Source organism: Mastigoproctus giganteus, chromosome 11 (genome assembly GCF_048544385.1).
Source record: "Mastigoproctus giganteus isolate SK-2022 chromosome 11, ASM4854438v1, whole genome shotgun sequence".
In the NCBI taxonomy this organism is placed as follows: Eukaryota; Metazoa; Arthropoda; class Arachnida; order Uropygi; family Thelyphonidae; genus Mastigoproctus; species Mastigoproctus giganteus.
The window spans coordinates 103,699,023-103,714,802 of NC_143585.1; the positions used below are offsets into that span (position 1 = coordinate 103,699,023).

At 37.6% G+C, this 15,780-nt stretch overlaps 1 protein-coding gene across 2 annotated transcripts in view; it reads right to left on the minus strand.

Moving 5' to 3' along the window:
• Window positions 1-7,149: 7,149 nt before the first annotated feature.
• LOC150078318 (uncharacterized) overlaps window positions 7,150-15,780 on the minus strand; it is a 106,957-nt gene continuing 98,326 nt past the window's right edge. For both annotated transcript variants that reach the window (XM_090384766.1, XM_090384765.1), the window contains exon 7: window positions 7,150-7,299. In XM_090384766.1, coding sequence (XP_090240892.1) covers window positions 7,172-7,299 — 128 coding nt within the window. In that variant the 3' untranslated portion in view covers window positions 7,150-7,171. The remainder of the gene's footprint in view (window positions 7,300-15,780) is intronic.

The window sequence follows — 15,780 nt, forward strand, 5'->3', positions numbered from 1 at the left end:
GCTTCTATAGGGATGGGATACATTTAAATAGAAAGAGTGCAAGAATATTTGCTGATGCTATCGAGGCAGTGTTAGGTGGGTCGGAAAACTGATAGCTTGGGGGGATACAAGGCCTAATAGTTTAACAGTAGCCGTAGGCAGAGGTGAAGGTGATTCTTGCACAATTGATAGGTGGAACAGGACCAGGGTATGTCTGCCAGGGGCAAAGGTTGATGACGTTGTAGAGCGAATTTCATCTTTTAAGGGCACAAAAGGTGATATAGTTGTACACGTTGGCACTAATGATATTAAGAGTAGGAGACCGGCAGAATTACTTAACAAGTACAGGTCACTGTTGAACAAAAGCCGAGAATTAGGGTTGAATTTGAAAGTGTCTGCAATTCTGCACAGACACGATAGGAGGGAGTATATGATGAGAGCCTTGTCGATCAATTCGGCCCTGGAAAGATTGTGCAAGGCTCAAGGGGTAGAATTTTTTTCAGCCTGGACTGTACTTGTTAACAGGAGAGATTGCTTCTACAGGGATGGGATACACTTAAATAGAAAGGGTGCAAGAATATTTGCTGATGCTATCAAGGCAGTGTTAGGTGGGTCGGAAAACTGCTAGCTTGGGGGGAGACAAAGACCAATAGATTAACAGTAGCCACTGGCAGAGGTGAAAGAGATTCTTGCACTGCTTCTATTAGAATGAGCAGAAGCCTGAAAAACAAGTTGCATGATATTTCAGAGACTGCTGGGAGCCATTGCAGTACAAGTAAACACATGGGTTGTGTTAGGTAGCTAAGAATAGAAACAGGTGCAGGTATACTTGCGTGTACACCAATGCTAGGTGTTTAGTAAACAAATTTGATGAATTTGAGGTATTGCTCAAAACATCAAAGGCAGATATTGTTGGGATATCAGAGACGTGGTGTCACACAGATATAAGGGATGCAGAACTGGAATTTGGGGAGTACAACGTCTACAGAAAGGATAGACAGGATAGGAAGGGGGGAGGGGTTATGCTATTAGTTAAGAAACACATAAAAACCAAGGAAGTGAAGCCAGTCGACATCGCTGGACTGTGCAGTGTTGAGTCAGTTTGGTGTGACATAAGCATTGGGAGATCAAAATTGAGAGTAGGAGTGTGCTATAGGCCTAATGACTCTGATGAGTATAATAAGAAACTGTACAGGGAAATAGAGTGGGCCAGTAAATCAGAGAGAGAGAGTCTTATAATGGGAGATTTTAATTTCCCAGATATTGACTGGAATGTGGGGCTGGTCACTCACACACTAGCAGGGCTTTTGTGGATTTATTGGATGATTGTTTTCTACATCAGCATGTTCGGGAGGCAACTAGAGGGAGTAATATTCTTGATTTGATTATCAGCAGTGATTCTTCATGCATTAAGAATCTGCAGATAAATGAACCACTAGGTGGCAGTGATCAGTGTGCTGAAGTGGGATTTACTCAAAGAGGTAACTACCGTTAGGGGTAAAGGGAAGGGTTACTGCTTCCGTAAAGGCGACTACGATGGACTGAGACAGTATTTAAATTCTATACAGTGGGACCAACTGATGATGTTACCAACAGCAAATTCAAAATTGGAAGCATTCAAAGAACTTATCTTGGAAGCTACTAGGCTTTACATACCAACTAAGAAATATTGTTCAAGGTTTAGGCCAAAATGGATGTCAGATGAACTAATGAGGTATATGGCAGAGAAGAAAAATGCATGGGATACTTACAAATTAACACATGACAGAGAAGCCTATGACAGATACAAGTTGATATGCAACCAAGTTACAAAGGAGGTTAGGCAGGCGAAGGCAGATTACGAGAAATCCTTGGCAAGTGATGCAAAGAAAAACAGCAAAGAGTTCTTTACTTATGTAAACTCTAGAAGGAAGGGGATGAATCAGATTGGTCCACTTGATATTGATGGGTCAACTGTTGATGATCCTGCTCAGGTAGCTAACAAACTAAATTAATATTTTGCATCGACATTCACACATGAGGAGTTATTCAGCAAGGGGAATGCCAGAGGTGTATTCAACTCTAGCAGTAAGCTACAGAATCTTGAAATAACTGCGAGTAAAGTGGAGGAGAAACTGTTGAAGATAAACACAAGAAAGGCACCCGGGGTGGATGGGATCTATCCAGTTATATTAAAGCAGGCAGCAAAGGAAGTAAGCAAACCCTTAGCCATAATTATGAGAGCTTCCTTGGACTCAGGGGAGGTACCCATAGACTGGAAATGTGCAAATGTGATCCCAATTCACAAAGGAGGATCAAAGGCTGACACAAGTAATTATAGACCTGTGAGCTTAACTTCTGTTCCAGGAAAATTAATGGAGGCACTGGTTAAAGAAGCACTGTAGGATCATCTAGACAAGACTTCAGTTATAACTTGGACACAGCATGGTATTGTTAAGGGGAAGTCTTGTCTGATCAATTTGATTGGATACTATGATGTGGTCACAAAAGGAACTGTATGCAGGGAATAATTTTGATATCATATATTTGGATCTTAGAAAGGAAGACTGCTGCACAAATTGGAGTAGTGTGGTATTGGAGGCAAATTGCTGATGGTTGAGTGGGAGAAGACAGAGTGGTAATCAATGGACACTGTTCTTTGTGGACTAATGTTATTAATAGAGTCCCTCTGGGTTTAGTGTTGGGTCCATTGTTGTTTTCTGTAATTATAAATGATATTGATGATGGTATATCAGGTTTAATGTCCAATTTTGCAGACGAAGGTTGGCAGGTTGTTAAGGACACTAATGACAGTACACTGCTGCAAAATGATCTAGAAAAGTTGAGCAGATTGGCTGAGAGGTGGAAAATGAAGTTCAACATTGACAAATGTAAAGTACTACATATGGGAAGCAGTAACCCCAGAGTAACGTATCAATTCTGTGGTACTAAACTGACAGTGGTAGAAAATGAAAAGGACCTGGGGGGTAATTGTGCAGGCAGACGAAGTTTTCTGAGCAGTGCAGATGGTCTGCAAGAGTAGCTCATGGTGTCTTGTCAATGATATATAGGAATTTTTCTAGCAGGGATAAGGAGGGTATTATCCCCTTGTATAAGGCAATGGTCAGGCCACACTTTGATGGACTGATCTGTACTGTATACAGATCTGGAGCCCTCATTTTAAGAATAATGCAGAGCTGTTTAACGAGTACCGGGAAGGGCAACAAGATTAGTGAATGGAACGAAGGGTTGCTCTTATGAAGAAAGGCTTAAGTTTTGCAATTTACAGTGCCTGGAGACTAGGCACCTGCGAGGTGATCTGATTGAGGTGTATAAAGCCTTGAATGGTTTGAGCATGCTCAATGCTGATGGGATTCTTCCTCTTGCTTGGAATAATCACCTGAGAGAGCATATATTCAAATTGTGGATAATCAGGTAGCTGATTGGTGGAACACACTTCCATCTTTTGTTGTGGAAGTTGATAGCCTAAATAAATTTAAGGCTGAGCTAGACAGGTATTTGGAATGAATGGAGGGGTGAAATGGGAGTGGTTTTTTTTTTTTTTTTTTTTTTTTTTTGCTGATGGTTCATAAGCTTGCTTTCTTGCATCGTATGCCTCTTCTAATGCTAATGATCATATTTCAAAGCAACCTCTTTCCTTATAACCCATTACAAAGGGAAATTCAAAAATTATTAAATTAATTACAAAAACATTAAATTACAGAACTACAAGTTTTAGGATGTCTATTTCAAAATTTAAACCAACAGTTTGTGAAAAAGGACAGTATTTTTATCCCACAGTATCAGAATCAAATTTTTTTAAACTATATGTTTGTAATAACCCTGTATATTTAATATCAACGTATGGTGAGAAAATATTCCAAAAATAAATATGATAATTTTAAATTATAGCCAGATTTATTTGTTTTTTATAACTCTGAGCCAGAACAGAAACAACTAACATTTCATCTAATTCAAATGCAATCATACACATTTCCTGGCCACTTTATTAGGACTATGGAAGTTTGAGCTATATGCAATACAACCAGACTATTAACAGTGTGGGAACAGGATCTTCCCAACTTTCAAATAAGTATGATTGCTGGTGCACATTCGGCAAGTGCTACAGCAGAGAGGGTGGCTGCACTTGTTCAGATACTTATTATTCGAGTTTTGAATGAATATAAAAATATCTGAAAAACATTTGAGCAGAAACAGCTGTGTCTGAAAATGTCATGAGAAGGACAACATGCTTGATATACAAAATAGACTGTCAAGTATAATAATTACTAAACAACTGAATTATTATTATCTGTATGGTGTAAGGAAGCCTGAGGCTTATGCTGCACTGCCAAAAAAAAAAAAATTTCTGAATTACCCTGACTGATTGATTGAGAGAGAGAGAGAGAGAGAGAGAGAGAGAGAGAGAGAGAGAGAGAGAGAGAGAGAGAGAGAGAGAGAAAGAAAACAAGAGTCAGAAGCAGAAGGGAATCACCAAGAAAGAGAAGAATGATGATATCCAGCTAAGGATTGTGGGTGTGCCAAGCTCATACAAAGCACTATAGGAATATCAGACCTTTACAAAGGCCACTGATCTTGTATGCCAACCAGAATATACTTCTTGGTGATGGAAATGCAAAGGATGGACGCAAAAGAAATGGAGACAAGTCACATGATTCAATGAGCTCTTTTATGTTTTTAAGCACCTATAAGAAAGTGCACATGGGGAGGAAAGCATACAAGGTGCCAAAACCATCCTGCTGTGTACCAACAGTACAGGTGTAATGATGTCAAGCATGTTTTCATAGCATATGAAATTTTCTCTTGATCCTCTGATCCAAATGGAGGGTACCATTAATGCCAGAGCATGTTTAAAAGTTTTTGCTGATTAGGTACACCCACCAGTATTGCATGTTTATCCCTATGCATAGCTGTACTTTCAAGATAACAATATAACCATCCATCATGCCAAACATGTAAAAGAGTGGTTTATGGAACACAAGGACAAATACCTGATTTGGCCAGCTAAGTCTTGTGGTCTCAATCCCATTAAGCATCTGGAGATAAACTGGAAAGGCACATATGTCAGTATAACCCTCTGCCTACACCACCCCCTTCCCCACCTTCCATCCTTTTCGCCTGGTGGACTCTATGGACACATCTTTTATTGCTCTTAACAGTCTCCCCCCATGGAGGATGGACTCCTTCCACAGGGTGGTCCCTTTAACTTCCTATTTCCAGGTGGAAAGTTCCAGAGTGTGTGTGTGTTTTTTTTTTCCTGGTGCCTTCCCTGGCAAGCTCAGGTATTGTCCAGGTTTGACCCCGCCAGAGACTTTTCTATTCCCTACTACACCCAGCCTGCCTCCCTGAGGCAGAGGAAGGGCAACGTGGGGTCCCACTAGGGCCCTGCAGCTAAATGGCAAGAGGAACAACACAACCCAACACTAAACTCACACTATCTCTGGCCTTTACAGAGTTTGTACCGCAAGACAGAGTATATAAACATGGAGCTGGAGGAGACTTCCCACATTGCTGCCTGACAATCAACACTACACTACTCGAATAAACGAGGACAGTTTTGTTTCATGAATTGCCCAATATTCCTTATGTCACTTCTCAACACCTTGTTGACTCCATGCCATGTTGTGTCAGAACAGTGACTCGACTCAGGACAATAGTGCTCAAACAAACTAATCGTTCATGTATGGTCTTATAAAGTTTCCAGGCAGTGTAAGAAAAATTTTTAAACAGAAAAGGCAGATCAAAACGAAGCAGAAACTATTAAAAATACAGAAAGTTAAAAAAATAATAATAAATAATAATTATGTCTAGAAATAAGAAAATAAATATAAGTAGTGGGTAATGATTAAGACAAATAAGAGAAATGGATTAAAAAATAATGCAGAGATGAAACTTTAACAACACTGCAAATTATCTCACTAATGCATATCAAGCTTAATGTCTAAGTTTACAAACTATACAAAGGTTGAAAGAGTGGTTTATAAAAGGTAATCAGCATATCCTATTGCAACAAGATCTAGAAAAATTATGGATGGGCTGAGAAGTGGCAATTGAAATTTAACATTGACAAATGCAAGTGGCAAGTAATCCCAAATACTGTCCACCCATATGCAATATTAGAATAACATAGAAACTGTGTGGCACCAGACTCAGGATAGTGGAGATTGAAAAAATCTCTAAGCAGTGCATATGAGCTGCTAGGACAGCTCATGGGGTTTTGTAAATGATATACAGGAATTTTTCCAACAGGGATGAGAAGATGATTATTTCATTGTACAAGGCAATGATTAGGCTACATCCTGAGTACTGCAACACAGGTCTGGAGGCTCATTTTAAGAAGGATGTAGAACTGTTGAAATGGATGCAGAGAAGAGCAATAAGGTTGGTGATGTTAAAAAAAAAAGACACTCACCATGAAAGACTTCAGTTCTGCTAGTTGCAGCATCCAGAAACTAGGCACAAGGAGATCTGATTGGGATGTTTGAAGCTTTGAATGGATCGCGTAAGATAAATGTAGATGTTATCTCACTCTTGTTCAGGCAACACACACACACACACACACACACACACACACACACACACACACACACACACACACACACACACACACACACACACACACACACACGCAATGGGACATAAATTTAAATTATTTAAATTTGTGCCCCTAAAATTAAATTATTTAATTTGGAAGGATGATTGCAAGATAGATATGTGTAGATTTGCTTTCAGTCAACAGAGTTGATTGTTGGAACAAACTTGAACAGAACCTGAAAAATTATTAAAGCAAATGGATAGACAATGTAGAGTTTTTTTTATTTTTTTTGGATGATGCTATATAAGTTTCCTTCCTAGCATTATTTGCCACTACTCCTACTATTAAAATCATATCATAATTCTCTATTAAAACTAATGATGTAGAAATCTGCAAAATACATCCAATACAGGTTTTAACGATAGCTATAATTATGTGGTATGAAAACAAGTAATTGATCAAACTGTCCTTACTTGCAGATATGTATGTTTTAAAGTTTATTTTACTTTACTCAAACCGAAATGAAGAAACTTCAATTTAGATCATATTAATTCTTAAAATGAACTCAGTGATGTAATATATATAATATTAAATGACAATCATGTCTTTTGTTATAAATTAATAAGATTAAAAGCAAATATCAAATAAAACATTAACTTATAAGCCAGTGTAAACAGGCTGTAAGTTTTGTGCAAAACAGTCTTCTTCAAGTGATTCCCAACGTCGTAATCGAAGCCTGAGGTAGAACCGCAGAGTTGCATATGCTATAAGCGGCAAGAGCAGAACTAGGAGAAAAGTAAAATAATCTGACATCATACAAAAGAAGCAATGAAGTGAAACAATTTTTTTTAAAAAAAATGTTAATTTACTCACTAGATAGTTTCCTTCAAGACTTAAAACTTATATTAAGATACTTAGTTTAAATAAAATTAATAAAAACATGCAAAGGCGGTTGATCCAGATAACAATAGTAAAGAGGGAGAAATGTGGATAAGAAAAAGCTACTTCAATGAGTCTGGAATTGCTTTGTGAATCAGTTGAATAGTTAAGGCATATGTTCAGACTGGTCTAGAAAAAAGAGGTGAGATTACAGATACTAGCTAATTCAGAATAGCACTCATGACAATATCTATAGAAGAGGCAAGCAGCAGATGAATGTCTGTGCGATTGGGAGTGGAGTGAGACTGAGTAATTATTAATTAACCTGAGTTAAAGAGAAGTTCTGGATACACTATCTCAGTTATGCAAAGGCAACTAGGATGGTATACAATATTCCAGGTAGGTTGGATTTGTATTATATTAATAATTGTTCAGAAGAAAATTAATGTAGAAAGTAAAAGAGAAAAACCTAGTTTTTTTTAATGCACACAATGTTTAAGCTAAGTAAGGTTATCCCAGTAAAGATATGCAATCTTGTTTAGAAATAATTGTTGAAAACAGTCTGCTGCTCCCATGTTCACATGGTAGCAGCAGACTTTTTTGTGAAAAATGAGACAAGACTAGGTTTCAGAAGTATGAAAACCAAGTTTTTTTCTGCCCACTTGAGAATTACTTGGAGATGAGCAATTTAGGAACTGTGGTGGAGACATGAGAAGTTGTAGCTATTTAAATAGAGTGTATGTACTACATATCATCAGCAAAACCACGGACAGGATTTCCAATTAATGGAAGAAGGTTGTTAATATGCAGAAGGAAGAGTGAGTGAAAGATCCAAACCTTAAGGAACTACAAAACAAAAAAAAAAAATAAATAAATAAATAAAAGAAAAAATAGAAAGCATACTACAGGATGGAAGCTTGTTTTGAGGACTTATGTGAAATACAATCCTTAGAAATGTCATGTACAATTGCTCAAGTTTCACTGAACTTTTCCCCAGAATTTGTTCAGTTCAGATATCAAATCAGTGGATTGATATTGATGAAATCCACACTGATAACTGTTGGTCAAATGGAAGCTTTCTGGACAGTGCTAGAGTGGAAGTCTTCATTACTATGGGAAGAGTTGAAGTAGGTGCAATGGGAAGGAATTTATCTTTTTTCTTTTTCAAGGAACTGTCTGGATATGAGCAAGTTCCATACATTAGTGGAATAAACCAATGCAAAAAGGCAACATAAAATGGGGGTTAAGATTTGAGCACAAGTTTTAAGGACAAGAACCTAGACTTCTTGTCATCAAGGTTGTTCTGAATTCTTCTAATACCTTTCTATCAGACAAATGGGGGAAGGCATTAACTGGAATATGTCCAGTATTGCAGGAGGAATGTTTACCAGGATTATATGCAAGAGTTAGAGGAAAGAGTAATGATATGGAGGGACACAAGGGTAACCCAAGTTAAACATGCTTATTCATATATCATGAAATCTATGCAATGATTCAGTCTCATTTGGCATCACAAGAGTTCTTATTAACTGTATTTGTTTAAGGTAGGCAAATAGTTCATCCAGATTCACATTATTTCTTATAACATGGATAAGCAAGAAAGATTTTAAAATCACTATACTTTACTATGATTTCCTATGATTAAAGCCGGCCCCTTTCAAAATCGGCCATGTGGTAGGCAATGGCATACTACCACATTATCTGATGCCACAGAGACCACAACAAAAACAACTCCAAAAACTGCTGTTAACCAGATCCCAGATGCCACTGTGTGCCCTGAAAAATTAAATTTAAGAAAGAAGAGGGTAAACATGGCCACATTGAATGTAAAAAGTTTAAAAGAAGGCAAGCTGGATATGGTCATCAATGAAATGGAAAGGTATAAAATTGACATTTTAGGAGCAACCAAAAGCATGTGGACAGGACAAGGTCATTTCAAAACCGGAAATGGGTTTTTGGTTGTTTTTTCTGGAAGTGACCAAGTAAAAGAACATGGTGTCACTGTCATTTTGAATAAGGAATGTTCAAGGTCTCTTCTTGGATACAATCCTATTAACAGTAAAATGATGACGGTTAGACTTCAGAGCCAGCCAGTAACTATCACAGTTTGGCTAAGGTAAAGAAACCAACACGAGAACAATGAGAAATGTTGGATAACTTATGTGGAAAATTAGTTTCTCGACACTGGACTCTAGCACTGCTCACTTGGTAAACAGACGGTAGGTGTTATCGGTCTGGAGCCAAAATCGAGAAGGATATATTGATTGACAGGTAGGCGTGGCAAACGATGAAATGATTGGTTGGCATTATAATGTGTATTTATGAGTAAAGAACAGTGCATAATAGTTTTGCGATGAACGGTAAACAGGTAATAGTAGCAATGAATCTTTTAAAGATGTAAGAAATTTGTAAGGAAAATAAAACGTTGGTTGATTTTTTGATGAAAACTAAATTAATAAAAGTTTCGTTCTGTTCATTTTTATGTTCTTCATTATGTTTTTTTCTCATTATTAAATGCAGATTTTTGTAGTTCATGATTGTTTTTACTATATTGTTGATTTAGGTTTGGTTACGAAAAAAGCAAAAAGGTTTCTTTATTTTTCATTATATTTCGTAACTTGACCTTAAATAGTAGGTTAGGAAATAATAGGAAAAGAAAGAAAGATTCTTTTATATATATATATATATATATATATATATTAGAGAGAGTGAATAGCTATTGACATTATGATACGTGTATATCTGCAAGAGTGTCTTTAAAAATAAAAGTACAGTAATAAAAGATTAATATTTTGTTAATAAACAATTCATGTGCCAGTCCACCCATGATTCTTAAAAAAAAAAAAAAAAAAAAAAGGTTAGGTTACCCCCTCTATTTTCGGAGGGGTTCAAGCTCCCATGGGATTCAAGTGTTTATGAATTCCATGGAAAAAAGGTCACCATTAGGGCATATTATTGAACAAGAAAATAAAAATACAATCATTAAAAAATTTATTTTTTTATGAATGTATTTCTAAATATGACTGTGATTCTAAAGGAAAAAGGTTAGGTTACCCCCTCCACTTAAGGAGGGGTTTAAGATCACAACATATACAGTCAGTCCTCGTATAACACGTGTTTACATTACACGAATTCAATCATACACGATTTATAAATAGGGGAACGATATCTTATATAACACAAACCGAATTCGCTTATGCACGATTTGCCTTTGTGTTTACAAGAAATTTGTGTATTTATGTTTCTTATATCAGTGAAGGGGAAACACATTTCACCATAATAACGAAAAACCCACACAATTCCAGCTATCGGTATTATCACAAATGCAATTGGATCAAGTTTACTTCCAGTTTATAACAGATTCCACTAGCAGAAACGCAACTGGAAATTGTTTTTATTGTTTTATGGTAGTAACCCCTAGAAATGTGCTTTAGTAAAATGTGAGGTGTTAATAGTGTATCTCTGCCTTTACGGTGTTGTTTATTCAGTTGTTACACACGTGCAGCTTTGTTTATGTGTATCAAGCGTGCCTCCTTGTTTTGTAATTTTGCTTTATTCCCTAAAAATTAGTAAAATACTTAAAAGGTGTGAAAAGGAAGCATCCTGGTGAAGACACTACAGATTCAGAGAGAAAAATAAAAGCAATATTGATAAACAGAGGCGGACTGGGTCAAAAATTCTTACCCAGGAAAATTTATAGTGGCCTCATACTAGCGTTTATGGCCAAAATCACACTGGCCTCCGGCCCACCAGGGTTTCTCTGGTAAGGCTTATGGCCAATCCACCTCAGTCGATAGAGAAAAAATATGCAATTGTGAAATGCTTTGAGCGAAATGAGAGACCATGTGATATTGCACGTGCTACAGACCTAAATGAGGCAACCCCGAGAATTACAAAGAATGCTTAGAAAATAAAAACAACTCTCATAGCAGGAACAACTCAAAGTGTAATTAAAATCTTTAGATTAAGACACAAAGAATTGGAAGAGATGGAACGGCTGTCATCTGTTTGGAAAGAAAATCAAGCAAAAAACAAGTTTGCTTACGATAGAAGCAAAAGAATTAGCAATATTTTATTACGTAATAGTCGTAATGAAATACGTATTTTATTACGATTATTTATTGTGTTTGATAATGTTTTGGTTAAAATGTGTGTTCAATCTTGGGTGGTCGGCACCTAACCCTATTTTTCCCATAGGGCCTGTTGTTCGTATTGCACGATTTTGCATTGCACGAGGGTTTCTAGGAACACAACTATCGTGCTATACGAGGACTGACTGTATTATGGAAAGCCTTCATTAGGGCAAGTTACCATTAGTGCTGAGTGCTACTAAACCGATGTTATAGTGTGTTGTCTTCGCACCCCAATTGGCACATTTTTCCACGCCTACATGTCAATCAATATTTCGTTCTTGACTTTACTCCAGACTGATAACACCTACCGTCTGTTTACCAAGCGAGCAGCGCTAGAGTGCCATATCAGGAAACTAATTTTCAGCATAAGTTATCCGATGTTTCTCATCGTTCTTATGTTGGCTTTCTTTACCTTCGCCCACAGTTTTAGTTGCATATGCACTGACATTAACGTCCACAGATGAAGATATGAAAATCTCCAATCAGCTCTTGATCTGGTCCCAAAAAAGGATGTTTTGATACTCGTGGGTGATTTTAATGCAAAAGTAGGCAAGACAGTTTTTTCTAGTCCGGAATGTGGTAGGTCTGGTCTTGGTACTAGATGAACGGGGTGAAAGTTTAATTGAATTTTGTTATCTGACAGTCTTGTCATATGTAACATCTGCTTTCAGCAGCACCCGAGAAGGCTCTACACATGGAAATCCCCTGATCATAAAATAAGGAATCAGATTGATCACATCCTTATGCAGCAAAGGTGGCATTCCAGTGTAATCACAGCAAAAATGCTTCCCGGAGCAGATTGTGGCAGTGATCATCAGCTACTCCACATCATTCTCATGCTGAAGCTGAAAAAGATCATGAATAAGGTTTTCCTTAGACAATTGGATGTAGAAAATATTCCAAACAATTATATACTTGAAACAGGCAATCGTTTTCATAATTCTTAGTAACATTACCCTGTCAGTCCCTATAGTAAAGTATAATGATTTTAAATATGGATACACAGTCCATTATAATATCTCCCCCCTTTGATTTACATTTTCTCCCAACTCAACTTATATTCTATTCAAATATTCATGACAACCATTGATTTCTTTATCATGTCTAATGTATTCTATCATTACATTAATTATCATTTGATTTTAATTTAGTATGTTAAATCTTTTAATTATGATTCAGTTCAATACTAATTTACATTTTGGCTTGTTATGCTTGCTTATTAAACACATACAAGGCAGTGGACTCCAAGTTTACCTTTGACAATTGGGTGCTTCTTAAATGCTCTTGGTGTTTCAGAATGATACACCAAGAGAGGTTTGATTTTCAGGTCTCCACTAGCATTGGCAACAAAGAGGAGGGTCAGCCTGTCCTTCATAGGCTTGTGGCCTGGCAGAGCTTATTCTTCCTTCGTGACGTAGGTTTTACTGGGCATATTTTTCCAGAAAAGCCCAGTTTCATCACAGTTGAAGACCTGTTGTGATAGATATCCTTCATCTTTCATGAGCTTCTGAAATTTCTTGGCAAATTTATCAGTGGCTTCTTTATCAGCACTTGCTGCCTCTCCATGCCTTATGACACTGTAAATGCCAGTCCTCCCCTTAAACTTCTCAAACCACTCCTGCTGACCTTAAATTCAGATTCTTCAGAGCTTGGCCCTGGAGTTTTTTCCTTCAGGTCAGCATAGATGTGCTTGGCTTTCAGACAGACGATGTCTTTGCTGATGGTCATCATCATCATCAGCCATTTTCAATCCACTGCACGATGAAGGCCTCTCCAGCAACTTTCCAGTTCCTTCTGTTTTGAGCACTGGCCATCCATTTACTACCCACAAACTCATGAATTTCATCTATCCATCTCCGCCTTTGTCTTCCAGGTTTTCTTCTAGCTCCTCTTGGGTACCATTCTGTTATTTTCTTAGTCCATCTGTCATCATGTCTTCGAGCTATGTGTCCTGACCAAGACCATTTTAGTTCTTTAGTTTTGATAAGAATGTCCTTTACTTGAGTTTGCTGCCTAATCCATGTGTTTCTCTTCTTATCTAACAGTCTGATTCCCAATATAATTTGTTCCATTCTTCGCTGTGTAGTTCTCAGCTTCTCTTCCATTCTTTTGGTGAGTGCCCAAGTTTCACTTCCATAAGTCATGGTGGGGAGTATACATTGATTCATTATTTTACGTTTCAGACAAACTGGGATATTGCTCTTCAGTATGTGACGATATTTCCTGAATGCAATCCATCCAAAATTTATTCTTCTCTTGACTTCCAGCCATTTATCATTATTACAGCTAATAACTTGTCCCAGATAAGTATATGACTCCATCTTTTCAATTACTGCTCCTTCAATCATTATTTCCCTTTCCTTGGCATACTTGTTCATCATTACTTTTGTTTTAGCCATATTCATCTTTAGTCCAAAATCCTTACTAACTGTGCATAACTGATTAAGATTTTCCTCTAATTCTTTGGGATCGTGGCTTATAACCACAATGTCATCTGCAAATCGTAAATGGTTTAGGTACTCTCCGTTCACATTGACTCTGTGACCAGTCTAATCTTCTGAAAGCTTCCTCAAGGGCAGCAGTAAACAGCTTCGGAGATATTGTGTCTCCTTGTCAAACTCCTTTCTCGCTTGCTGATGGTATCTCCTGCCATTTTCCTTTGGTGGATCCACAGCAGCAGCAAGTTCTCCATTTCTTCAATGATGGGGTTTCTTAGGGTACTTAATCTGGCACTCCCTTTGTAACCTCAACATTCTTGATGGTCCCCTTGTTCTTCAAGATGGTTCCAATGGTGAATTTGTTGATTCCATATTCAATTGCCAGATCAACTACCATAGCTCCTTTGTCATGCTTGGCAATGATGTCTTTCTTGGTTTCAATAGTGATTTTCTTGAATGTTTTCTTGGGCTGACTTACACTGACACTTTTCTTAGGACCCATTTTTTGAATCTTTTCAAAATCTTTTTTAAACTCTTTTCAAAACAAACTTTCAAAAAACAAATTTGAAAGACATGGTAAATAAAACAGAATGTGTGTTGTGTTTGTATTAACCACTTCCCTGACTATCCCGAGTTAACTGGGGTTAGCATTTAATGTCATAAATTATCATCGCAAAATATCTCGTGTCGTGTACGAATTTGTGTTCTTTCAATACTTACCCAAGTGAAGTCATCAGAAGTTGACGCCTCCGTAGCCAAGTGGGCAGGAGCAGCAGTGCGCAGCACACGCTTCTTGATTAGACCGGGGCTCGAGCCAGTGACCACAAAATACGGAGGATGTAGAAAGGTTAGGGACTGACCACTGACTTGGTTAAAATGTGTGTTCAATCTTGGGTGGTCGGCACCTAACCCTATTTTTCCCATAGGGCCTGTTGTTCGTATTGCACGATTTTGCATTGCACGAGGGTTTCTAGGAACACAACTATCGTGCTATACGAGGACTGACTGTATTATGAAAAGCCTTCATTAGGGCAAGTTACCATTAGTGAAGTCATCAGAAGTTGGTCATATTGCTCCGCATATCTCCGGAGCAATATGGCCTTAGTTACTAATGCTCCTAAAAACCAAATAACAACAACAACAGCCATCAGAAGCAGTGAAGGGTCACCTGAGTGAAGCCGTTGGCGCGTGGTAAAGTAGTGCATTCATCGCAATATGGCTCTTGTGGCCATTTGCCAGTGGGCACGTTTCTTGGAATATTTTTATCTGAGACAAGCGTCAGATGATGCCTGCTGATACCTTGCATATTGTTGTTGCCTGGTGTTCTTTCCTGAGCACTGTGCTGCACGAGGTTGTCTGTTTCATATTCAAGAATTAATTATGGATAAGAAATTATGGATAATTAATAATGAAGAATGAATTATGGATGATGACTGAAGAATATTGCAGTTCTGATCGGGATAATAATTCTAGGAATATACAACACTGAATATCTCATTGAATACTTCAATTTGTTCCATAATCATGCAACATATTACATGGCATAAAAGCAATAAAAATCGTTATTTAAAAAATTAAGTATTTTTTTGATATGAAAATAGGGAAAAATGGTAAAGGAAGAGGTTAAAACTCGGGCCCACAAACCCGGGTTCGTGGTACGAAAAGTTCATCGTATGGAGCATTCGCTGTACGAGGCCCCACTGTAATAATAATAAGTAGAGGTCAATGTTGAAAAAGAATCACAAGTTAGGGTTAAATTTGAAAATGTCTGCCATTCTGCCTATGAGGGGGTACACAATGAGGGCCTTATCAGTCA